Source organism: Orycteropus afer, unplaced genomic scaffold (genome assembly GCF_000298275.1).
Source record: "Orycteropus afer afer isolate SDZICR_OR568_19922 unplaced genomic scaffold, OryAfe1.0 scaffold00377, whole genome shotgun sequence".
NCBI lineage: Eukaryota > Metazoa > Chordata > Mammalia > Tubulidentata > Orycteropodidae > Orycteropus > Orycteropus afer.
Window position 1 is genome coordinate 1,161,650 of NW_006921964.1, and position 25,955 is coordinate 1,187,604.

At 43.0% G+C, this 25,955-nt stretch overlaps 1 protein-coding gene across 1 annotated transcript; it reads right to left on the reverse strand.

Annotated features, from left to right (window-relative positions):
- Positions 1 to 4,967: 4,967 nt before the first annotated feature.
- Positions 4,968 to 25,753, reverse strand: SEC61A1 (SEC61 translocon subunit alpha 1). The gene is made up of 13 exons (XM_042782577.1): positions 25,747 to 25,753; positions 25,594 to 25,648; positions 25,421 to 25,550; positions 23,215 to 23,280; positions 23,043 to 23,121; positions 21,906 to 22,037; positions 19,977 to 20,086; positions 19,509 to 19,662; positions 9,827 to 9,987; positions 7,758 to 7,955; positions 7,330 to 7,521; positions 6,744 to 6,820; positions 4,968 to 5,154 (listed from the first exon to the last, which is right to left on the reverse strand). Exons 1-13 carry the CDS (start codon positions 25,751 to 25,753, stop codon positions 4,968 to 4,970), a joined length of 1,548 nt encoding a protein of 515 aa, XP_042638511.1.
- Between the last annotated feature and the right edge of the window lie 202 nt (positions 25,754 to 25,955).

Consider the following 25,955-nt stretch of genomic DNA (forward strand, 5'->3'; position numbering starts at 1 on the left):
GGGGGGGATTGTGGGTGGGTGTGTGTGTGCCTGTATATCTCTGTGTGCTGTCCTCTGGTGGACTTCCTCAGCAGGGAATCTTGAGAGGGAGATGCAAATTGTCAGTTTTTTTTTTTTTTTCTATTTATTTTTTTTTTTTTTCCCCAAACACAGATAGTAGCAGACTATCTACACTGTTTTTGCTTCTTGCCTTTTTTTTCCCCATCAACAGCTTATCTTGGAGATCCTTCTAAGTCAGTACATAATGTCCTCCTAGTTCCTTTCTATAGGAGGGAGGTGCTGAAATTTATTTACCAGTCCCCTTCTAACGGGCACATAGATGTTTCTAGCCTTATTGAGCTGGGCTTTGGAAGATGAATAGGAGTTTGTCTGGCAAACGGATTGAGGGAACACTTGGGAGAGGCTCAGAGCTTAGTGGACCCTGGTTATCCCTTGCTGCTGGGTGTGAACTTTCTGTCACCTTACCACACAGTCTGGCACACAGTGGGTGCTCAATGCTTGTTAAATGGAAAGGAGTGAGTGATGTAGGGTAAGGAGATGAGGTGGGGACCTCTGGGACTCTCCTTGGTGGGGTTGGAGTTCAGGCTGAGGCTTTTGCTGACACTTGGGCAGTCTCCATACCATGCCAGAGCAGGGTCCGATCCCTCCAGACTGGGATGAGAGGCTTACTTCTCTTCCCCACTGCATGTGAACGTCCTTCCTAGGGGGCTGGGTGTGGGGCAGGGGTGTCAGCAGTAGAGGGATCAGAGGGTGACAGTTGAGGCTGGGGCTGCTCCATGAACCAAGGGCAGGCTCCCTTACAGGAGGGACTCAGCCAATGATACTATGAGGAAGTTCCCAAGGTTAGGACATTTCTCTGAGCCCCTCATTCCTTGCCCCAACTAGGCCCCCCAGCAGCCAAATGGAAGCTCTGGGTAGGAAAAGCCTTGGGCTTTGTTTACTGGCTCTGCTATTGGTGGTGTGACCTGGCTGCGTATTTGCACTTATGTGGCTCTGCAGGGCTAGGCTGGTCCCAGAGGGGCACATTGCCCTGAACTGCTGTCATCTCAAAAATCATAATCTCTAAGAAGTGCTCTTAAGACTGTACATGGAAATGAAGAGGCTGGGGCCCAGCTAGGATGTGGTATCTTTCCCAGCCTAATTCCCAGTGGGTTCTTGAGGTGAAGGGCTGGTTCCTGTTACTGGGGAGGCACAGTCTGGGGGAGTGGTGGTGATGGTAAACGGCCTGGGGGAGGCCTTGTCCACGATAATACACCAGCTTTGAAACCCAGATGGGCAATGTTTTCCTCTCTGCTAACATCTAGCATCAATACCAGCTGTAAACAATTGAGAATTGTTAGTATGGTACATTCTGGGGGGCAACCGTCATGCTTGCTACTCCTCTCCATTTTATGCTGCAGTCTAGGGCTGAGTAGATGCCCTCTTATTTATTTATTTATTTGTGATTTGGGTGAAGATTTACAGAGCAAATTCACTTTCCATACGGCAGTTCACATACAGTCTCATGACACTGACCACAATTTACCACAATGCAACAGCTCCCCTCCCACTTCCTCCTGATAGTTACCTCTTCCCTGTGTCCATCCTTGCATGCCCTCCTGCCCCCTGAGCTGTCTCCAGTGCATAAGCAGCCCTTCTTTCTCCCATGATTGTTCTCTCCAAGGAGTGTATCTAAGAGTAGATACCCTCTTGACTTAGCTACCAAATTTGGTTTGGGGCCAACCTCAAGATCATGTTAACATTTCAATGACTGTATCTGCACTGAAGCATGAGGCTGGAAATAAGAGCAAGTTTCCCTGAGTGGTATGGATTGTTGTCACTCCAAAAAATGTTGAAGATCCTAACCCCTGTAATTGTGACTGTGATTCTGCTTAGAAACGGGGTCTTTTAAGATGTTATCAGTTGGGTTAACATGAGCTCATACTGGAGTAGAGTGGGTCCTGATCCTGTATGACTGGTGTCCTCCTGAGAGACACATGAGACAGGGAAACAGAGGAAGGATGGCCATGTGACAATGGAGGCAGATGCAGCTCCAAGTCAAATGCCAAGGTTTGCTAGAAGAGAAGCTTGGAATAGCTTCTCCCTCAGAGATTTAAGAAAGAATCAACATGGCTAATACCTTAGTCTCTCAACTCCCAACCTCCAGAATGATGAGACACAATTTCTGTTCTTATAAGCCACCCAGCAACCCTGAGAAACTAACACCAAGGAACACAGACTCCTGCAGAGTGTGGCCCTCTCCCACCAGGGACAGCAAAACAAGCTGTACTCTATGCATAACCAGGATCCAACCAAACCTTATGCACCTGTAAGTGTACTCATGCTGTGATAGTTGTATGTCAACTTGGCTGGGCCATGATTCTCTGTGGTTTAGCAGTTATGTAGTCATCCCGTGATGAGATCTGATATAACCACCTCCATGATGACCTCTGCTATGAGAAACAATCAAATGAAAGTGTTTCCTCAAGGGTGTGGCCTGTTCCCAATATATATATATATATATGGATGTCTGGGCAAAGATCTATATGGCTTTTCTGCTGGATCTGGTTCCTACACCCAGCTCATCTCCAGTTTCTGGACTTGAACCAGTGGTCTGCTGTACTGCCTGCTAATCTTGGGATTGTTGCCTTCATAGCCTGTGAGCCAAAAATCTGCCATTTTACCCACAGATTGGATTTGTCAGCTTCTAAAGCCAATAACAATATTGTCTACCAGTCTTGGATTCATCAGCCCCTGCAGCTGTGTGGCTTAAGAGATGCCTCCAGCTTGACATCTGACCCTCGAATTTGGAACTTCCCAGCCTCTACAACTGCAGGAACTATTTCTTTGAGACAGTTTTCTCTGTAAGCTCAATTGGTTTTGTTCTCTAGAGAACCCAGCCTAAGACACACATCTCTCATTGACCTTTTGGGAATAAAATAAAATTTAAAATCAAGATGTGAACAAGCAGCTTGTAAAAAGTTAGCTTTATTTGTCACTTATTTATCTCAGTTATGCCGTTTTGGCATCCACAGTGACAGTCCCCTGAAAGTAAGAGTCAGCCCCCATCCGCCCTGATCATCAACCACAAAGTGTGAGCTCAGGCCACACAGAGCCCCTGTGGATAACTCCTGGTGCCAACAGCACACTGGTTACAGGCTGAGGCAGGATTGTAGGCTGTCCACGAGGCCTGGCACCCTTCAGCTCGTGCCACTAGCTGAGCTTGGACACTGCTGCCTTGCCTACCTGAAGCTGTAGCAGCCTATGCAGAGGAGCTGGTGGAAAGCCCGGCCACTCCGTGGCAGGGCTGAGTGGACTAGGGCTGGAGGTGTGCCAAACCATGTGGGAAGGAAAGGGAGTCAGAGCCTCAAAGCCTCCCTCTGCTCAGGACTGGGTCTAGACAAGGCCACGTGTGATAGGTGGTAAGTCAGTCCTGGACTGAGGCTCAGGACTGGGGCCTGCCCTGGTTCTACTGCTGACTTGCTGATGGCTTCAGGTAAGTCAACTCTCTTCCCTGGTTTACTCAGTTTCCAGGTCAGCACTGCAGTAAAATCTCCAGGGAGTCCCACCCTGACTCAAGACAGGCACAATCTGTCACCTCTGCTGCCAAAAGAGCAATGAGCCGTGGCCCTGGCTCTGGGCTTTGGAGCCACTGGGTGCCTGCTGCTGGGGGCTTCTCTTCCACATGACTGCAGCCATCTGTGGGGCTCTCTTCATAGAATCAAGCCCCTCCACAAGCACCCAGCAGTCATTCAGAGCCTGTAGGTCCTAGATGTCTGCAGTGCCTGCATCCTTGCTGCCACTATACTAGAGGGACAGCACCCATCCACTAGGGGCACCTCCCAAAAGGCCACCTGACAGTCACAGAACTACTGTTTCTAGACATTATCCTGAGTCCTTTCATATGAAGCATTGGAGCCTGCCCCTCTTCTCTGGACAGGACTGGCCAGGTTGAGAGAATGGTAGTGGCAGCTGGTCACTTTTGGTCCAAAGCACAATGAAAAAGTTCAAAAAATACATGTGGGACATTTTCAGCCTAGAAGGTAGAAGTGGCTTTTGAACATGAAGTCACTCATGTCTGAATGCCTGCCAACATGCCTCCCCTCTCTAGGCAAATGAGGAATAACGTGGACCACACAGAAGTCAGAGGGATAGCAGAGAATCTAGACAGACATCACTTCTGGGTTCTCCCATAAAATTGTCCACCTTAGCTCGGCAGGGCTCAACTCTGAATCCCAACCTTGCTCGATCAAAGGGCACAGACTAACTATGGACACAAGAGAGACAAGCAGACTGTCCTTTTCCACTTCAGAGCCCGACTAGGCAGATAAAGGAAAATTAATTAATATCCCAAGGGAGTTTTTACCCCTCTCTTGTAGAAGCTCTGTCTTACAAAAAAATACTTTTAAAAGAGAAAACAATTTCATCTCATAGAGAAACACTCCTAAACTAGATATTCCCAATCCTGACATTCTAGTAAGGTTACAACACACCGGTTCTCCAAGTGTACCAGAGAACACATGGCACCTTTCCAGCTTCCCCCCAATGCCAAAACAAAAGGCAGACATTTCAATGTTTGTGCTTTCAACCAGAGCAAAGAATTTCCTTTGTGGGGAAAAAGCTGAGGCCACTGCAGCCACAGACAGCACTGAGAAGGTGCAAATAAGGCTTAAAAAAGTTAAATGGATACTTGAGGATAATCATTTACCATTTTCACCATTTCTGGCAATTAGCTGAATAAAAACCTCCTTTCAACAGTTCTTTTTGCCAATGGCAGAATATAAAGCAACATTTCAAACTGGGAAATTCCTAATACTTTACAAAGTGGAATGAAAGAATATGAAATTCAAAAACATTATTAAACCCAAGTCCACATGCCATAGCAGTGCCCTCCTGTGAGAAGAGTTCGAGTAGAGAGATTCTGCTTATCTCCCTTCCCGGTAAAACTCAGGAGTGGTTCCCCTCCTTGGTCTATGGGGATCTGCGACTCAGAACAGAAGAGCCCCCATGCTGCCAACTTCACTCTGCTCCTTCACAAAGATTTCAAAGTACTGGTAGATGATTGTGACAGCAAGCAGGATTCCTGTTCCAGATCCAATGGCACCCAGGAAGTCGGCCAGGACGGAGAGGGCGCCGATGCACAGGCCACCAAAGGCCGCAGCTGTGGGGATGTACCTGAGGGGGAATGAGGCAGTCAGCCTGACACCACATGAGCCTGCCCACCCACCACCCACTCCCAGCTAGCGACTGGCTGTCCCAACAGACCTTCCTCCCTGACAGCCACCCCACTGTCTAGAAAAATCACCTATCAGCACACCAGCTACATTCAGATCAGAGCTGTACTGTCCGTTAACAGCCACATGAGCTCTTAAAGACTACTGAAACGTGACCAGTCTGAAACAAGATGTGGTAAATACACGCAAAAGTTTGAAGATTTAGTTTGGAAAAAAGAATGTAAAGTATCTCATGATTTTTCTTATGTTCATTTTAAGTTGAAATTATTCTGAATATATCGGGCTAAATAAAATACATGATCAAAATTAATTCTACCTATTTTTTTTTTAATATGGCAACTAGTAAACTTAAGATAACGTATGTGGCTGACACTGTATTTCTATTGAACAGTGCTGCAAATCTGGAGGCTCAGTATTCTGAAAATGAAATAAGTTGCCCACTGTCACCGTTAGGCATTAGAAAATGATCTTAAATTCACAACACTGGCTTTTCTCATGGTTCTTTCCTTTAGGATCAGCAAACTACAGCTCATAAGCCAATTCTGGTCAGCTACCTGATTTTCCAAACAGAATTTTATAGTCACAGTCACACTCATTCACTTATTCTATGGTTGCTTTCTATTAAGAGCAGAGTTGAGTAGCTTCAACAGATACTGAGTAGCCCCAAAAGCCTAAATTTTACTACCTCAAGCTAACTAGCCAAGAGGCAGCTCCATCATGAGTGAAAATGAGGTACAGACAGCAGAGTACTGTGTAAGCATCCCAAGGGTCACTCTAGACTTTTCCCTGTTCTCACCCCTACCTCCACAGTCCAGCTGGTCACCAATCTTTCTCCCCTGCCCACCCCACTAAAGCCTCTGCTGCATCTGGGTTCCTATCACCTTTGGCTCCAATTCTTGCAGCAGCCTAGCTGGCCTTTTTGTCTCCTCCTCTTCCTCTGTTCTCCATTTGCTAGTACTGACCTTCCTAGAGGACCATGAGCTCCCTGCCCCTTCCTCTTGCTTTAAATACCTAACAGTCCCTTAGTGGGTAGTGAGGCTTTTCTTGCCCAGCCTCTGCTGGCCTCTCCAGCCTCAACTCCACTTTGGGCCCTGATCTACACTCAGACTCCATTATTTGGCTGTCCAGACCTCACAAGCCTCCAGCCCCTTGAAGCAGCTTACCCTTCTTTCTGCAGGAGCCTCCTTTCAGAACCCTGTCCTCACGAACACAAGTGAGGTTCCCATTGCAGCCCGTGATAGTATCTCCACACCACTTTCTCTGTCTCCCTGTGTTGTGGCTCCCACTTTGAAGCAAGGGGCTACCATGTGCTCATTTTTACATGTCCAATGTCCAATGGTTAGCAGGCTCATCAATATTTAATGACTCAGGGGCCTTTTCTACTCTATAACCCAAGGATGAGGTCTGATGAACCAAAAATTCTGAGGCATACTGGGATGTTTGATGGATAAGGAAATAAAATACAGCTGCTGCTAGGCTAGTGAAATGTGTATGAATAGGAAGCTGAGGGAATCTGGCCCAACTACTCACCGATTGAGTTCATGGACCATGGAAGTTTCTCGGTGGCCTCTCATTACCATCTGCTGCTCCTTCAGCTGCTTTGCAACCTGCATGTCACCCACCGAGGAGAAGACAGTGTTTAACTTTCAGTTTGAAGTTGGAGGAAAGATAAGACATTTTATGGTGGTGGTTGTTATTTGCCATTGAGTCGGACTCAACTCATAGCAACCCCTCCTTGGGTTTCTGAGGCGGTATCACTACGGAAGTAGATTGCCCAACCTTCCCTCTGAGAAGTGGCTGGTGTGTTTGAACCACCAGCCTTCTGGTTAGCAGTCAATTTTTCTCCATAGATTTTAGGTACACTCACTTTGTATTTCTCCCTAGCATTTATGCAGATTTACTTTAAACAAAGTCTATTCATGGAGGAGGTGGAAAATATCCATGTGAAACACCTCACCCTACACACACCTGTAGAAGAGCTGGGAAGTGTCTGTACACACTCACACACTATTATTTTATATTGAAGTGATAAGTCACTGCCTCTCATACCAGTAGCAGGCAGGAACTACTGTTTCCCAATGTAAAGGTCTCTCTAGAAATGCTAATTTATACTTACATCTTTGGCAGAGGACCCTGAAACCTCGATCCACGTTTTGGAAAAGAATGCACACGAGCCCAGCATGAACACTATGTACACTACAGCATGGACGGGGTCTTCTAACACAGAACCAAAAGACTCTGGAGGGGACAGGTAGTAGCAGAGGCCACCGACTGGATAAGCACGCGCAGGCCCCCCGGAAGAAGTGTCCTAGAAAGAACACACAAAAAGCCTATGAATGCTGCCTTATACCTTAGCAACAAGACACAAAAGAATTCTGAACAGATAAAAATAATTACAATTTTATTCAATAAGAGTAGTTTCGTAGAAGGAAGTTTAATATGCTGAACTTGCCAAGGGCACAATTAGAAAATACCCGTAGGTGAAATATTTGCAACTAACCAGAGCACTAACAAATGAGTACATGTGATAACAGCCACACTTACCGACCAAGTGCCTAGCAGACTAACAAGCAAGTTGCCACTGAAACGTGCTGACAACATCTGGGAGATCACATACAGGTTGGACACCAAGGCCGACTGCAGGATGATGGGAATATTGGAGGTATAGAAGAGCTTGATTGGGTAGGTGTTGTATTGGCCTCGGTAACGAGCTGACTTGATTGGCAGGTCCACTCGGAAGCCCTGAGAAGCCAAACAGAACAAAAACACCTCCTCACTGCCTTCCTCATTCCACAGTTATGAAAACAGAGAGACAGCTGGGGATGACCAGGCCTGCCACAGGGGAGGGAGCCCTGAACACTGGCTCTAGGGCCTCTAGTCTGAAAGCGCTCAGGAGCTTGTGCTCTTTCCATGCCCACTACTGCACTTGGGGACACCACAAAACATTCTAAGAAAGACTAGTTGAAAAATGCACAAAAGCTAAACACAGAGGAATGACCTCACCACGTCACATTATACTCTATGTGTGAATGTAGACAAGTGTGAAGAACCCACAACAACACTCTCACAACAGTCATCTTGTGTGGTGCTTCGGTACTTTCTGTACTTCACTGTGCCTTTATAGTGGCTCCCAGACAAGACTATGATAGTATCATCCTCACATCCCTGGCACATTCCTTTCAGATACTTTCAATCATAAAACAAAAGATGAAATTTTCTAAGACTACAACCTCTCCCTCTGAAATCCTTGGGAGAACAGAAAGAGTTGTTACGAATCCCACTAAATAGAAGGCTTAGAATATAATACAGAGAATTAAAATAAATTCTTAACACTACTATAAATACTAGCCAAGTCCTGAAAGCCTTAGCATGCTATTCTTTGGGCACCTGACTAAAAGTCACAGCTGAAGAAGTAGACCAGCTTATTTAGTTTTCAGTAAAACCACTGGGCTGGTATAAATACTTTTTCACAAACACTGAATTGGCTTTTCAACTCCTCCTCCTCCTCCTTTTGAATGAGTATCAGAATATAAAGTGGATGATCAAAAAATGCACAGATCAATCCAACTACAGAAAAGCAACTGGCTAGTAACTTTTAAGGCAGACGCTCTGGAGAGGAATAGCCTTTTTCAAGATCAAAGAATTTTCTACAGAGTCTACAAATTTGGACAAGGCAGGTTTCAGAACTTGATCACTAAAATTACCTTTGTTAGAGCCACAGATGTTTCAGGAGTCTTGTCTTGGTTTTCTAGTGCTACTATAACAGACCTACTACAGTGGATGGTACTAATAAATAGGAATTTATTTTCTTACAGTTTAGGAGGCTAGAAGTTTGAATTCAAAGTGTAGGCTCTACAGGCTGGGTAAAGGCTCCTGACCTTGGGCTTCAGTTCTGCCTCCCATTCCAGGTCCACTGGACCTGGAGGCTTTTTCTGACTCATGCACCTGCTGAAGCTGATGAATCCAAGATCGACAGATAAAATGGCACAATCCCAAGATTGGCAGATAAGACGGCAGACCAAGACTCGGCCAAAGGCAGGGTCCAGATATGCCAAAAAGGTAGAGAGACCTGTCTCAAAGCTTCTCCGTATGTACTGGAAGCGGGGCACACCCTGAAGGGAACTACTTAGCTGCTCACAGTAGGTTCCACCATGGAAATGATTACAATCTCGTCAGTGGCTGCCAAGCCACTCAAAACCATGGCCCAGCCAAGCTGACACACAATCTCAACTGACCCAAGTCTTAACAGACCTCTGTGAGTCATAGATTCTGATGATCCTCTCACTGTCTCACATAGTAGGAGCAAAATTCAAATCCTTAAAATCAATACAGAACTTTAATTTCTCTTAAACTAAAAACTTACTAAAATATTGCTTATCTTCTGATAGGGCCAACTCAAGGGAACATGACTTCAGAAACTAGAGCCGCCTTACTTTTGTTTAGTTGGCAAGTCCCTATGACTTGATAGAGCATTCGTCCAGCTCACATGGGAACTTGATTCCTTTAACGCCCTATCATTTCACTAAACTCTGGGATATGAGTGGGGATGTACACATCAAGGCATTCAGAAATCCAGACCATCACAATTCCCTGTGCTTGGGACCTAGCCGTACCTGAAAATAGATGACCACTGCAAAGACAAAGATGGTGGCAATCAGGTTCATGAGGTTGGGGAGATTCTGCCGGTAGAAGGCCTCTCGAAGGGCTCGGACTTTGTCAGTGCGCGTGGCCAGGAGATGGAACAGTGCAATGATGGCACCTTCAAACTCCATCCCTGTTGTCGAAGGAAAGAACACATCAGTTAAAGAAACAAACAAGTAAATAAACTTGTCACTAAGATTCTTAGTGGCTTAAACAGAGAAAAGAAGAAAACTGAACTAGTTGTAAGATTAATCCACCACTCATCTGTCAGTATGTTGTACTGCATGCTGGCTTACATGTTGCTGTGATGCTGGAAACTATGCCACCAGTATTTCAAATACCAGCAGGATGACCCAAGGTGGACAGGTTCAACAGAGCTTACAGACTAAGACAGACTAGGAAGAAAAAAATTGGCTAATGAAAACTTTATGAATAGCAGTGGAACACTGTCTAATATAGTGCTGGAAGATGATATAGTGCCTTCAGGTGGGAGGGTCCTCAAAACAAAACTGGGCAAGAACTCCCTCCACAAACTAGAGATGACCTTGATGGAGTAAACCTTTTAGATCTTCATTTGTTGATGTGGCATGACTCAAAATGGCAAGAAACAGCAGTAAACATCTACTAATAATCTAAACATGGAATGTACAAAGTATGAATCTAGGAAAATTGGAAGTCACCAAAAATGAAATTGAATGCTTCAAGATCGATATCCTAGGCATTAGTGAGCTGAAATGGACTCATTTTGGCCATTCTCAATCTGACAATCATATGATGTACTAGGCTGGGAATGACAAATTAAAGAGGAATTGGTGTTGCATTCATTGTCAAAAAGAACATTTCAATATCTATCCAGAAGTGCAATGCTGTCAGTGATAGGCTAACATCCATATCATACAACGAAGACCAGTTAGTATGGCTATTATTCAAATTTACACAACCACTAATGCCAAAGATGAAGAAACCATAGTCTGAAATTGATCAAACATGCAATCAAGAAGCACTGATAATTACTGGTGATTAGAATATGAAAGTTGGAAAAAAAAAGGAGGATTGGTAGTTGGAAAATACAGCCTTGGATTTTGTAAATGATGCCAGAGACACCATGATAGAATTTCGCAAGATTAATGACTTATTCATTGTAAGTATATTTTTCAAACCACAGAGATTATGCATGTGGACTTTGCTGGATGCAATACACAAGAACAAAATCAACTACATCTGTGGAAAGAGATGATGGAGCAGCTCAGTACCATCAGTCAGAACAAGGCCAGGGGCCGCCTGTGGAACAGACCATCAGTGCTCATAAGCAAGTTCAAGCTGAAGTTGAAGAAAATTAGAACACACGCAAAGAGCCAAAGTATAATTTTGAATATATCTTACCTGAATTTAGAAACTACCTCAAGAATAGATTTGACACATTGAACACCAATGACCAAAAACAGATGAACTGTGGTATGACATCAAGGACATCACACATGAAGAAAGCAAATGGTCATTAAAAAGAGAGAAAAGGGAATAAATAAATAAATAAACAAATCTCAGAAGAGACTCTGAAACTTGCTTCTGAACTCGGAGTATTTAAAGCCAACAAAAGAAATGAAGTAAAAAGCTGAACAGAAGATTTCAAAGGGTGGCTCAAAAAGCCAAAGAAAAGTATTACAATGAAATGTGCAAAGACTTTAGAAAACCAAAAGGGAACAGAACATTTGTCATTCTCAAGGTGAAAGAATGAGAGAAAAAATTCAAACCTTGAGTTGCAATACTGAAGAATTCTATGGGCAAAATACTGAAAGACACAGGAAGCATCAAAAGAAGACAGAAGGAATACACAGAGTCAATGTACCAAAAAGAATTGGCAAACGTTCGAACACTCCATAGCATATGATGAAGAAGTGATGGTACTGAAGGAAGAAGTCCAAGCTGCACTAGAGATACTGGTGAAAAACAAGGCTCAGAGGGAATACCCATTGAGATGTTTCAAGAAATGAATGGATGCAACACTGGAAGTGCTCATTCGTCTATGCCAAGAAATCTGGAAGATACTCACCTAGCCAACCAACTGGAAGAGAAAGATACTTGTGTCCATTCCAAAGAAAGGTGATCTGACATAATAAGGAAATTATCAAAGAATACCATTAATAACACATGCAAGTAAGATTTTGATGGAGATAATTCAAAAATGGTTCCAGCAGCACATCAGAAGGAAGCTGCCAGAATTTCATGCCAGATTCAGAAGAGGACCTGGAACGAGGGATATCATTGTTGATGTCAGTTGGCTCCTGGCTGAAAGCTGAGAGTATCAGAAAGATATCTACTTGTGTTTTATTGACTATGCAAAGGTATTTGACTATGTGGATCATAACAAATTATGGATAAAACTATGAAGAATGGGAATTCCAGAACACTTAATTATTTTCATGTGAACCTATACATAGACCTAATGAACAAGAGAATACTGCATGGTTTAAAATCAAGAAAGGTGTGCCTTAGGGCTATATACTTTCACCATACTTAGTCAATTTGTATGCTGAGCAAATAATCTGAATCTGAAGAAAATGGCATCAACACTGGAGGAAGACTCATTAACAACCTACAATATGCAGATGATATAACCTTGCTTACTGAAAGTGAAGATGACTTGAAGCACTTACTGATGAAGATCATAAACTACACCCTTCAGTATGGATCTTACCTCAACATAAAGAAAACTAAAATCCTCACAAATGGACCAGTAAGCATCATCATCATCAATGGAGAAAAGATTGAAGTTGTCAAGGATTTCATTTTACTTGGATCCACAATCAACACCTGTGGTTTGTGCCCAAATCCAAGAAATCAAATGATGTATTGCACTGGGCAAATTTGCTCAAAAGACCTCTTTAAAGTATTAAAAAGCAAAGATGTTACCTTGAGGACTAAGGTATACCTGACCCAAGCTATGGTATTTTCAATTGCCTCATATGCACGTGAAAGCTAGACACCGAATAAAGAAGACCGAAGAGCAACTGATGCCCTTGAATTATTGTATTGGTGAAGAATACCAAACCCACTGTCATCAAGTCTATACTGACCCATAGCAACCCCAACTGAGTTTCTGAGGTGGTAAATCTTTACAGAAGTAGAAGGAGAAGTAGGAAGACGGCCCTGTCTTCCTTCCACAAAGTGCCTGGTGGGTTTAAACTGCCAACATTCTGGTTTGCAGTCAAGTGCCTTAATCACTCCATCACTAGCAAAGAATACTGAATGTATTATATACAATAGAAGAACAAGTCAATTTTTCTTGGAAGTACAGTTGGAATGCTCCTTAGAAGTGGGGATGACACCCTAAGGTGCAACTATTGGTCTTTCCCTGTCCAGAGCAAAGAAGAGTGAAGAAAACACAGGAAGCGATTAGTTCAAAGGACTAATGGAGCATCTGAAACCTAGCCTCCTTGAACCTGAGACCAGAAGAACTAGAAGGTGCCCACTGACTACTGCTGGCTGCTCTGAAAGGGATCACAACAACAAATCTTGGAGAGAGTAGAAGAAAATGCAGAACAAAACTCAAAATCATACAAAAGACCAGGCTTATTGGTCTGATGAAAACTGATGGAAACCCCAAGATGATAGCCTTTAGACATCTAGGAACTAAACTTTATCCATGGCTCTACTTTAAGGCAAACAATAGACAGGCCTATAAGGTGCACAGTAATTATCGGGAGGGTATGCACTCATTAGAACAACCAAGCATATGAGATCAAGAGAACAGCATTTGCCCATGGATAGAGCTAGGAAGAAAGGAGTTCTGGTGGTGCAACGCCTTAGGCATTTGAGTGCTAACCAGAAGGTTGGTGGTTCAAACCTACCAGCTGATCTGCTGAAGGAAGATGAGGCAATCTACTTCCGTAAAGATTTACTGCCTCAGAAACCCAACAGGGGCTGCTATGAATCAGATCAGAGAGTTTTTTTTTTTTTTTTTTTTTAAAGAGCTAGGAAGGTGGGAGGGGATGGGAAGGAAGAACAAAAGGAAGGGGTGGGTACAGGGAGGACATGGGACCAATACTGTTCCAGTGCAAGGATTATAGTAAATGTCACAAAACAGAATGTGTGTGGACTGACGAATGGAAAACCAGTTTCCCTTTTAAACTTTCAACCACATCACAATAAAAAAAAAAAAATCCAAGGACAGTAAAACTTTGTCTCACGTACTTTGGACATGTTACCAGGAGGGAGCAGTCCCTAGAGAAAGACATCATGCTTAGTAAAGTAAAGGATCAGTGAAAAAGAAGAAGACCCTCAATGAGATGGATCGACACAGTGGCTGCAACAACTGGCTCAAATATAGCAATGACTGTGCAGATGGCTCAGGACTGGGCAGCGTTTCTTCTGTTGTACAAAGAATCGCTAGCAGTTGGAATCAGCCTGACGGTATCTAACAACAACGTGAGATTCATGGTGCCTCCTTCTAATAATAACCACAGGGATGGAGCAATGGATTTTTTTCTCCCTTAACTCTTATTTCTGTTATAGAGATTTCAAACTCAGAAATGGTATAAGCTACTTTTTTTTAAATTTGGTCAATCAATCTCATTTCTTAGGCATACCTAAGATGATGGCCAAGTGATGTCGGAATGATGACCACCAATTACAAAACCAGAAATGCAAGGTTTGCTGAACTCTGGCTGAAAGGGGTCCTACATTGATTGAAGGAGGGCTCCATGCAGACAAATCCACTTCCCTAGAAAGTCCCCAGTAAGACAATATCTATGTCAAAGGCTCTGAGGTACACAGGATATCCCTGACACAGTGGGGCTTAGGTCCTTACAATGATTGTACAATCAAGGAGGGTAGCCTGCATGCCCGTGATGGGACCTGATCTAGATTCAAATCTGCTATCACATGCCCACCTTGAGATGATGCCAGAGAAAATAGGAAGAATGGCTTCCAATCTGGGGATATGACAACAGTGACAAGTGAGGGAAAGCTAGGGTACATGAGGCATTATTAAGAACTAGATGATTTTTAAACTGACAAGAAATTTATCTTAAAAAAAAAAAAAAAAAATTAAAAAAAATGAAGAGCACTGCATTGCTATGTAATCTATATTATTCCAACACAGGGTAACTATCCCACAATGGAAGTTTAGTAATTCTTCCCTACCGCTCAGACTGTTTTACTGGCAGGAAGCTAACAGGATTTCAAGAAGTATGGTCAGTGGGTGGGAGTAGGGAATTGGTACTGTGTGAGGTGCACCAAGGTCCTGCTGTGACATCATTTTCCTTCTTCCTCACCTGTGTTAGCTAGAACCCCCTGCTGCTTTTCCCTGCAGCTTTTCCCAGACATTCAGAGATGAGATTTCAGACAGACCACCTAATTGACACTACCACTCATCTCTTCTGAAGCCACCAGGATGTGGCTGGCTTCTTTGAAACACTCTGCCCTAACCACCACTGGCTTCCTCATTCATCCTGTGTTGGACTTTCATCAGTTCCTATCTCCCAACCTTTTGGTCACATGTGACAATACCGGCCTGTCTCCTTAATGCATAGAATTCATAGATACTAAAGAGTGCCTAAGGCATGTGACTGCTAACCAGAAGGCTGGCGGTTCAAACCCACCAGCCACTCCTCGGAAGGAAGGTTGGGCAATCTACTTCTGTAGTGATACTGCCTCGGAAACCCAAGGAGGGGTCGCTATGAGTCGGGTCCGTCTCCATGGCACACAACAACAACAACAACAACAAAGAGGTAGCCAGGACAAACTTTCTATTTTACAAAGGAGGCAGCCTAGGTCAGGCCCAGGTGCAGAAAGAAGGAACTTCTTCAAAGCTACATGGTCTACTAGGCTACATGCTCTGCACACTCCCAACATCCTGATCCCACCTCCAACTATTCTTTCCTTGTTTGTCTTACACCAACTGCATATGATGATTCATGAAGACACTAGGTACACATCCCCACCTCAGGGCTTTTTTACCTTACTGTTCCCTCCAAACAGAACATCCTTCCCCCAGATAGTCACATGGCCTCCTCACCTCTTTCAGGACTTTGTACAAGTGTCAGTGAAGCCCGTCTTTGATTATTGTTGTTATGTGCCATCGAGTCAGACCCAACTCATAGCGACCCCACCTTGGGTTTCCAAGGCAGTATCACTATGGAAGTAGATTGCCTAACTTTCCTTCCGAGGAGTGGCTGGTGGGTTTGAACTGCCAGCTTTCTGGTTAACAGTCAAGTGCCTTAGGCACTACATTATCAGAGCTCCCTGTCTTTGATTAGCCAGACTAAAATTGTATCAACCCTCCCCTAGGATCCCCAGAGCCTTTCTCTGCTTTATTTTTGTTTAGGGTAACATCTGACATACTGATAACACATGTTCTAATTACTCTGTATTCCCAATTCCTAGAATAGTACCTGGCCCATAACAGGGACTTGATAAATACTTGTGGAATGAAAGGGTATTAACAGCAATGCCAGAATTAGGCCCTAATTTTCCTAACTACTGGCATAATTATTTCTTGAAATTCACTACCTGCTGAATCTCTGTGAGCAAGACAAAGTTTCTAAATGTTAGTGTTACTTCAGGGGCAAAAGCTGCTTTTTATAAAAAACAAATCTTTATTGTGGTGAAAACATACACAACAATTTGCCAACCTCCCCACTTACAGCTCAGGGACGTTGATGACATTTTTCATGGTGTGCCACATTATTGCTATCCTTTTCCAAAATATTCTACCACCATCAGCATAAACCCAATGGCCTGCAAACAAAAGCTTCCCCTTTCCCCCTCCCTCTTACCCTGGTAACCACTAAATAATCTTTGCTCTCTATGTGCCCTGCCCCAACCTATCTAGGAATTTAGTTAGCATCCCCTCTCCTCCCATCCCTGGTTACCAACAAAGAAAGTTTCCTTCCATGTATAAACATTTCCTCGACTGCAAAAGCTGTTCACCGCACCCCCCCCCCCGGCAATGACTCTGCTAATTCCGTTTGGGCACTTTCCACTTGCCCAGGGAAACGGTAATTTTCATTTTTTCAATTCAGGGAGAGGGAGGTCTCACTCAACAATTTATTTCCTATGTTCCCGCTCTTAAGCTGTAGCAGTTGGCCTGGAACATCTGTGACCTCTGCAGTATTTTGCCCACCTTTCTCCAAGGCTTAAACTTCTTGACTTTACCTCTCCATTTCCCTCACTCCTCAGAAGTTGAGTGCTTCCTCAGAGTTTAGCTAGGCTGTGATGCCCCTCCCTACCTGCACCTTTTCTCCAGCTGGTCCAGAACACATTCTGTTAACTGTGATACTTTAAATCAGGGCTTCCAACTGGCTCATTCTGGCTTGATCCCCTGCTGAGAATGGACTAAGAATCACCTGGGGATCTTGTTAAACTGACTATTCTCATTAAAATGTGTATCTAGGGTGGAAAGGCAAATTCTCAGCAGGGGTTTCAACCAGAACAAGCCAGTTCCAAGCCCTACTTTCAATTTAACCTAAGAAACAAACCTGCCTTTGTGTCTGGGTTTTCATTACCCTTGAAAGTTCCTCTGTACAATCTCTTGATACTTTTTCTCTAATACCCTCACTCGATGCTTTAGCAGTCTTGTTAAACCTGGATTACTGCAATAATATCCAGCTGCTTTTTCTCCCTGTCTTTCCATTTCAAGGGATATCATCCCTGTCAAACCCCGGTTTCCACCATCTCACTGTCCTGCTTCAGGATGGACTGTGCCTTCCTTTGCCAGTTTCTGCCAGGCTTCCACACCTCTACAAATTGCCCCACCTTCACCTCTATGCTTTTATAACTACACTCCTTTATAACTCAGCACATTCCCCTAGACCAGGTGACATGATGGTCTTGCCACACACCTGTACTGCCACTAATCCCTCATCCTCCTGCCTTTACACACACACACACACACACACACAAACCTGCCTTCGAGTTGGATCTGACTCATCACAACCCCTCCTTGGGTTTCCAAGTCCGTAGTGTACGGAAGTAGACTGCCCAACCTTCCTTCCGAGCAGTGGCTGGTGGGATTGAACCACCAACCTTCTGGTTAGCAGTCAAATGCCTTAGGCACTACGCTACCAGAGCTCCCCTTTCCACAACCATCACTGAATAACTCTGCCTTCTGTTTCCCAGTTTCTCCCAATTTGCCTTAAGTTTTCTAAAACCCTAGAAGGTGCCCAAGAAAAAACCACATCTGATCTTGGTCACTCTTTTCTAAGACTCTCCTGACATTTCCTACTTCAAGTTACACTCTTCCTTTTGTATGTGCAGTCTTCATTTGTCTGTTGTTGTTGTTATGTGCCGTCGAGTAAGACCCGACTCATAGCGACCCCTCCTTGGGTTTCCGAGGCAGTATCACTACGGAAGTAGACTGCCCAACCTTCCTTCTGAGGAGTGGCTGGTGGATCTGAACCACCAGCCTTCTGGTTAGCAGTCAAGTGCCTTAGCCACTATGCTACCAGAGGTCCCTTCATTTGTCAAGAGTCCTGTTTTCAGCATCACTAATGACATTATATGGTCTCTGGAAGCAAGTAACTCATTTCCAGCACTCAATTCAAATAAAGTGCTCAAATGTGCCCTATAGCTATTTCTCACGGAACTCTTCTGGGTGAATAATATTTTTAATGATGAAAAAAGCTGATTTTCCCTTTCCAAGGAAGTTTTATTCTAAGGCTCTCCCTGAATGTTTAGATGTTAAAAAACGTCTTCTGTAACAAGATTTCCAAAGCACTTATAATCCTCTCAATGAGGGAAGGAATGTGCCCTAAGTTATGTATGTACTACTAACAGGAATAAACAGGATTGGAACCCAGGTGTTGAACTCCTCAAGCCCAGGTCTCTTTCCTTTTGTGTGACAAAATGCTTTGCTTCAGCAATCTCATTTTCAGACATTTACTCATTGAAAGCACAACTACAAAAATATGAAAACATGAATGTACAAGGGTGGTCATTGTATAATGTTTGTAATAGCAAAATAAGGGGAAAAAAAAAAAGAGAGAGAGATGACTTAAATGTCTTATCAGAAGAAGAGTAGAATAATGTTGCTTCATCTTTGCAATGGAAGTCCATGCTGTGCTAGAAGAATGAAGCAGGATTATGTGTTCTGGCATGACTAATGTTCATGGAATACTCTTTTTTTTTTTTTAATTTTATTTTGATTTGGGTGAAGATTTACAGAGTAAATTCCCTTTTCATAATGCTGTATCACATATACTTTGTTCACATATACTTTGTCTCATGTCATTGACCAAAATTTGTAATGCAACAGCTCCCCTCCCATTTCCTCCCCATAGTTACCTCTTCCCAGTGTCCATCCCCCCATACTCTTCTGCGCCCTGAGCTGTTTCCCTGTGCATAAGCAGCCCTTCCTTCTTCCATGACTGTTCTCTCCAGGGTGTGTGTCTACTTGAGGTAAATGTTTAACTCACATGCCTGTACTTTGTTTGGCTGGAAAACACAGGTGTGCGTTCAATTTCATGGAATACTCTTATGTGAAAAACGTTAAGTTATGTATCATTATAAGTATATGTCTGTGTTTTTTAGAAGTTTGCAGATGTACCTAACACTGAAGTAGTTTTTCAATGGAACAGGGGACCTTTTCTATTTTGCTTTGCATCATGTCAATATTTTTTATGGAATTTTTTGACTAGGAAAGCCCAAGGCCCTTACCTCGTCCAGTGTTGACAGTGGTGGGGCTGAATGCTTTCCACACAATGGTCTCACAGATGTTAGTTGCAATAAAGAGAGAAATACCAGAGCCCAGGCCATATCCTTTTTGCAAGAGTTCATCCAGGAGGAGGACAATTAATCCAGCAACAAAAAGCTGTAAAAATTAAAAGATAAAAGTAAAGAAACCCAAACAGACTGCATTATTATTGCTTACCACAGACCTGGTCCTTCCCTTCTTCAACTACTGGGCTTTTCTGTTAGAAACCCTGAAGGCTGGGTCAAAGCTCATCCCAGCGCACAGGTATTGGTGAGTGCAGTGCCCTTCTGTGAGTTCAAAGGGCAAAAAACATAGGGCCTTCGGTTTCTTCTCAGGTAGAGTTCCTTATAAATGTGTGGTTCAGACTTGTTATTTGAGTTATGTAAGCATGTGGGGTTAGTCAGCCGGGGGGATGCTTTCACAGCACTTACCTGAATGGTGATTAACAAGCAGATTCCGGCACCCATTTCAGAAGGGTCCCCATACATTCCAGTCATCACATACACAATAGACTGGCCAATAGTAATGATCATGCCAAATACTAGAAATGAAAAGAAAACTGTGTTCTCCAAGTGGGATATTACATGGTAGTAAAGCAAACAGTTACTGACAACAATGAATGGGTGCCAGGCACTGGGGTGAAGAAAGATGAAAAATACTGACACTGCCTACAAGGAGCCTGGTCTAGGCTAATCAGCCACAGCATCAAAGTACACAATAATGCAATGAGCTTTTAATAAAAGCATGCTTACTCTTTAGTTTTGCTTTTTCCTAAATTAAGTTTCCTTTCAGTAAAGGAGAAGTGAAAGACTTTAAACGTGGCTTGTCTAGTTTGTATAAAAGCAAATCAAGGAGAAAAATTACTAAAGAAAACATCTAGAGGCACACAATTTGGCAGTGTCCCAAACCTCCAAGACGCAAATTCAATGTTAGGCCAGTTGGTAACTTATACGCTGTAACACACCTGGCCACCTCTGTAACTCACCATCTAGCTAAGTCTAGAACACAAACCCATTAAAGGTAGAGCAGAGATCCCGTCTTACATTTCTATTTAATGTGTTTTTAAGAGGAAAAACCCCACAATACTATCAATTTAGGCAGTATTCACATTTCCTCTTCCACCAAGTTATTTTGGAATAGAAGCTTTTCTGTAGAATATCCTCTTACTTCTTGGAGCTTCAATTTCCTCACCATTTAGAAGGAAATAATGTCTACTTCAGAGCTTTTGAGATTAAATTAGAATCTCCTCCTCTCCTGTATCTTATTATACATCATTGTTAGGCACAATAGAATTGCCACACATTTAATGCTTCTACAATAGTACATGGAGCTCTAAGTATGGGTTTGCGTCTTCAATTTTCAGCTTCTCTGCTTATTCTGTTGTATAAAATAAAAATTTACTACAAAGTATCTATCAAATATAGTTCCTATTTGACTTTTTAAAAAGTGCTCAGTAACACTGAATGCTTAAGGCAGGAAAATGTTCAAAAAATTGTCAAGACGAAAGGGAAAACAGCTGCTTTATGCTTTTGAAAAACAATGCAAGAACAAACAAATCCTGCTTTGTACCTGAAACTGATAAGTTTAAGTTAGATCTGTCTTTCTCACTCAATTTAACCTACTAACTTAAGAAGATCTGTAAAACACACTGGCGTGGAAAAAAAATATATCTGCACAGGGAATAGTAAATATCATTTTCTATTCATATATTTCAGTCAATGGTTACAGAGTGAACAAGGTTAATTCTGCTGACTGGTCATTGTTGCTAGTAACACTATCTGCCATGAGACAAATACCATTATTATCCCTTTTACAGATGCAGAAACTAAGAGATAGCATCTAATGTTTCCAAAGAAGATAGCAGAGACGCAATGAGAGGATCTCCTTTCCCCCTAATTTAAATCTTTCTAAACGTTCAGAAAAAAAAAAGCTCGCCAAGTAACTTCTACATGCCAGGCACCGTGACAGATGTTTTGCATACGTTATTTAATCTAATCTTCACAACAACTCTGAAGTAGACATTTTGTCTTTCTAAGTGGTGAGGAAACTGAGGCTCCAAGAAGCACACAGATTTGTCCAAAGTTACATGAAGTGTGTGGGACTGGACCACCAACTCTTTCTTCCACTCTATCATGTCAGCCTCTGGGGCACTCTCCATACTCTCCCTACCCTTGCTGCATCCAGCCCATCCCAAGTGCTCTACCGAATAACACAGGCCAAGGAGCACCTGCAGGTAGTGAGCCAAGAAGGTTACATCATACAAAGAAAAACTCCCCAAACTTTGTAACAAATTCAACTTTCTAACTAGATTTCTAACTAATTCCTAGAGATGTATGAACATTATTCACACTGTCACTTACACTTCTGGGCTCCGTTGAAGAGAGCTCGGTCTTTTGGGGTGTCACCAACTTCGATTATTTTTGCTCCAGCCAAGAGCTGCATAATAAGACCAGAGGTGACAATAGGAGAGATACCCAGCTCCATCAATGTGCCTTGAGGTAAGGGAAAGACAAAACACAGGAAATACTAACTTAGAGAAGCAGAACATTATTAAGAAAATGAATACGGAAGATTTGGTCTCCTTTACACAATCCTCTGTGTTTCACTTTGGCAGCAACATTTAATTCAGAGAATCCCAAAACATCAATGATTAATGTATAATTCAATTCATTCTGGTCAGCCTGTGAGGCAATGTCTCATTCTATTGAGGAAGTCATGTGGTGTCTCAACAGATCGCTGCAATTACACTCACCATAACAGATCCATTCTGGTTTTATAGAGATAAGAAAGGTTCACCTCTTCATCAACTAATAAAAAGGGTAACATTAAAATAATTCCCATAGTCCGGAAGAGGGGGCTGCACAATTCTATCTAACCATGAATAAAACTCTACTTCTATTATACTAAAATGAGCTATACTTCCAACTGATTTGGAACTTAATTTGAACTATATTTTAAAAATGAGCTAATCAAACACAATTATCAACACTAGTACACATTTAAAATGCCCAATAGAAATTGGTTATAGTATATAAAATAGCGTTACACTGTATTTTTGACACATACACATAACCTATAGGTATGAAAAAGATGCAGCTGGGAAATGAATTACATATTCTAAAGAATGTGTTATCAAAGCACAAGATAGGTAAAAATGTCATCTTCTGTGCTTAAAACGCATTCTAGTTTTTTTGTGCTTCTATTCTTTATGACACAGACTTATCTTGTTTTTCCAGGTTTTAAACTGAATTCAAACACAATTCCAAATACGACGGCATGCCTTGGTCTTTTTTATTTTTTTCAATATGCCTTGGTCTTGAATGCAGTATTGAATAAGGCTCTTCAGCACAGCACATCAATGTTCTTCACTCTATCTTCCAGGCCACATACTTCATACTCTCTGAACTCCAAATGAAGTCAAAGTCTGTAATTTAATTAAATTAGGCCAGTCAAGCTCACTATGTACAGAGAAAAGGCACAGAGAGGCAGAGTCCTACCTCTGTTAGAGGCTAGAATCACTCTCATCCAATAGAAAGGATCAGCTGAATCTGAAGACATGATACCAAACAGGGGGATCTGGAAACAAGCAAGGAGAAAAGGAGTCAACACACTTGGTGCAGCCCATCCTTATCGCCTACCCCAACAGTGGAATATTAAACCTATGTTTACCTGGCAGCATACTAAGAAGATAAAGAGGGTGATAGCAGTCCACAGCACCTTCTCCTTAAACTGAATCTACAGAAGAGAATGAAGTTAAACAAGTTATTTTTATAAGCGAATCAGTAAAAATGGACTCATATCAGACCCTTCTCTGTTCAGGGAAGCCTTGAACCCTTTGAACCAAATATAAGTACCATGTACTACATGGTTTCTGTGTATGAGGTCTTCACAAACATTACTTCATTTAACCCTCAAACCACACATCAGTATCATATCTATAATGTGCAAACAAAATTTTAGAGAGGCTACTGTTAGCTGCCATTGAGTCAATTCTGACTCATGGTGATCCCAAGTATGTAGACGCTGCAATGCTCCAAATGCGGTGTTCAGTCACAGAACTCTTTTTCCTCTTCAAACTGTTTTCCTTCCCACCTGTCACTCTACCACACAAGAAATTAGAAGTAGTTCAAGGGAAGGCAATGTCATTTCAAACTAAATAGTAATGTAACAAGATTTTACTGAAATGATTCTTTATAGGAAAAAGGAATGGACAAGTTTTACATGATTCCTCATTTTTAATTACCTAGTAGGAGCTCTGGTAGCATAGTGCCTAAGGCACTTGACTGTTCACCAGAAGGCTGGCGGTTCAAACCCACCAGTCACTCCTCAGAAGGAAGGTTGGGCAATCCTACTTCCGTAGTGATACTGCCTTGGAAACCCAAGGAGGGGTTGCTATGAGCTGGGGCCGACTCGACGGCAAACAACAACAGTCTCTGCTCTTGTATAAGACAAATTCAACACTGAAACTTTAAAAGACCTTTATCCAAGTCCTGTCTACTCTACATCTTAAATCACTCCAATCCATCCTCGACTCCTACTCCACCACCTAGTTTTTACCTGTTTGAGTAGCCTCTAAACCATACTCTTGGTCTTCTACCTTACTGCCAAAGTGATTTTCTAATTTGCAAGGCCCTTTTCACTCATTTATTGCTCCCCACATACCCTTTATGTTCTACTAATATCAACCACATGTAACAACCTCCTCCAACACACTACACAGTCTTGTCTTCTTTGCCTTTACATACTATACTATATATTCCCTTTGCCTGGAATTTCTTTCAAGAAAACATCTATTCCTGCTTCAAAACCATCAGACATTACGTCTTCCAGAGTTAATCTCTTCCTAAGCCACTGCAAGTATTTCAGCCACTGCATCTACCATACTTAGTTCAAGGTCAAGGTCACACAGCTATTAAAGAGGCTGTGTGAAGAGAGAAACCCAGGCTTGCCTGGCTCCAGGGCCCATACCCTTTCCATTATGCTTGAGAGAGAAGCAGTGAACTTTGCAACTCACTAGTGAAATTAGCCCACTGAAGGCAGCACACAAGTGAAGCATTTACGTAAAATGACTTTTGGGGGGGAGCCAAAAAAGGTAGATTCCAAGAATCCAAGTGTCCAGGTTGATACCAATTATACATAAACATATGTAACTCCATTAATAGACTGAAAAAATAAAAAAGAGAAGAATGTATTTTACTATTTTGTCTTTAACTTAAGAACCTAATGAAACTTTTTTCCATTGTTTAAGAACTTTATTTAATATTGGCAACACTCACTATCTCAGGCCTTAGCCACTGAAACATCATCAGAATTTCTATTGCTACATATAGTTCTACATTTCCATCTTTCCCTGTTTTAATGTGCCTACAGAAAGTAGCAGACTTCATTGAAATGCCTTTATTCTCGGTAATGCAACAGCCTACATAAAAAGCACATGCTCATTTATACAGAATAAAGCCACTGTCCTTAATTCCTTTTAGAAGCTAGATACAGTGAGCATCTCCTCGGGAAACTCAACCATGGTCTGACCCTTTAGGGGCCAAAAAAAAGGGTAACTCAATCTGGGTCTCCTGACTGAGGACTCTGAGGCTAGAATTCATTGAGACACGGCAAACCCGAGGCTTTGTTTACTAAAGCAATTATCTACAAAAGATATATCTACTAATGCATGACAGTTTCAGTGGAAATCCCCACACAGCCAGGTCACCTTTCTTCAATAAACTCAGAAGCATCACAGTACACACAACTATACTCCAGGCGGAAGAAAAGGTAGAGCGCCATCTGGCGCGTTGAAGCCATTTTTAATTGTACTGTAAACTTCAAACGCCTAGACACTTTCACGAAGGCGTCTTTGAGCGCGATTTGGGGCACTTACCTTTCTTTCCGGCTTCTGAATTTCCGGCAGGATGACACAGAAGGGTTTGATGACTTCTAGAAATTTGACTTGGAGGGGAGAAACAAGAGGAGTTAGGGAAAAGAGAAACCTTCCTCGATACCCGCGAAGGCTTGGGCCCCCGATGAATTAGAATATGGGGCAGCGACCAATACGGGCATAGGGGCGCGCGGGGGCCCTTGAAGAGGGCCGAGGGACGCGAGCCCAGGTCTGCGGGGACCCAGGCAGGTCGGACCGGTGGGTTCCTGGTGAGGGGCAAGGGATCTGATCTGTCCCGGCGGCGCCCGGACTGCCCGCGAGGGACTCACTCGCCATGGCGTCGGTTGCTCTGGTTCCAGATCCTGCTTCAGCTCTGCTGCGCTCTGAGTGAGGCGACGCTGCCCGCAGCCCAGCCCGCTCCGGAGCGCAGGTCTTCGGCCGAGAGACACGTCAGTGTAGCCCCAGCAGCAGGCTGCGCGGGGCGGGGCCGGGGCCGGGGCCGGGGCCAGCCTTTAGGCCGCTTCCGCTTCCTGCCACG

Coding starts and splice junctions, on each gene's coding strand:
- SEC61A1 (XM_042782577.1), bottom strand. Junction 22,038..23,042: donor GATTCTAGCCTCTAACAGAG/GTAGGACTCTGC, acceptor CCTTACCTCAAG/GCACATTGATGGAGCTGGGT. Junction 6,821..7,329: donor CAGGGTCCTCTGCCAAAGAT/GTAAGTATAAAT, acceptor GGTGACATGCAG/GTTGCAAAGCAGCTGAAGGA.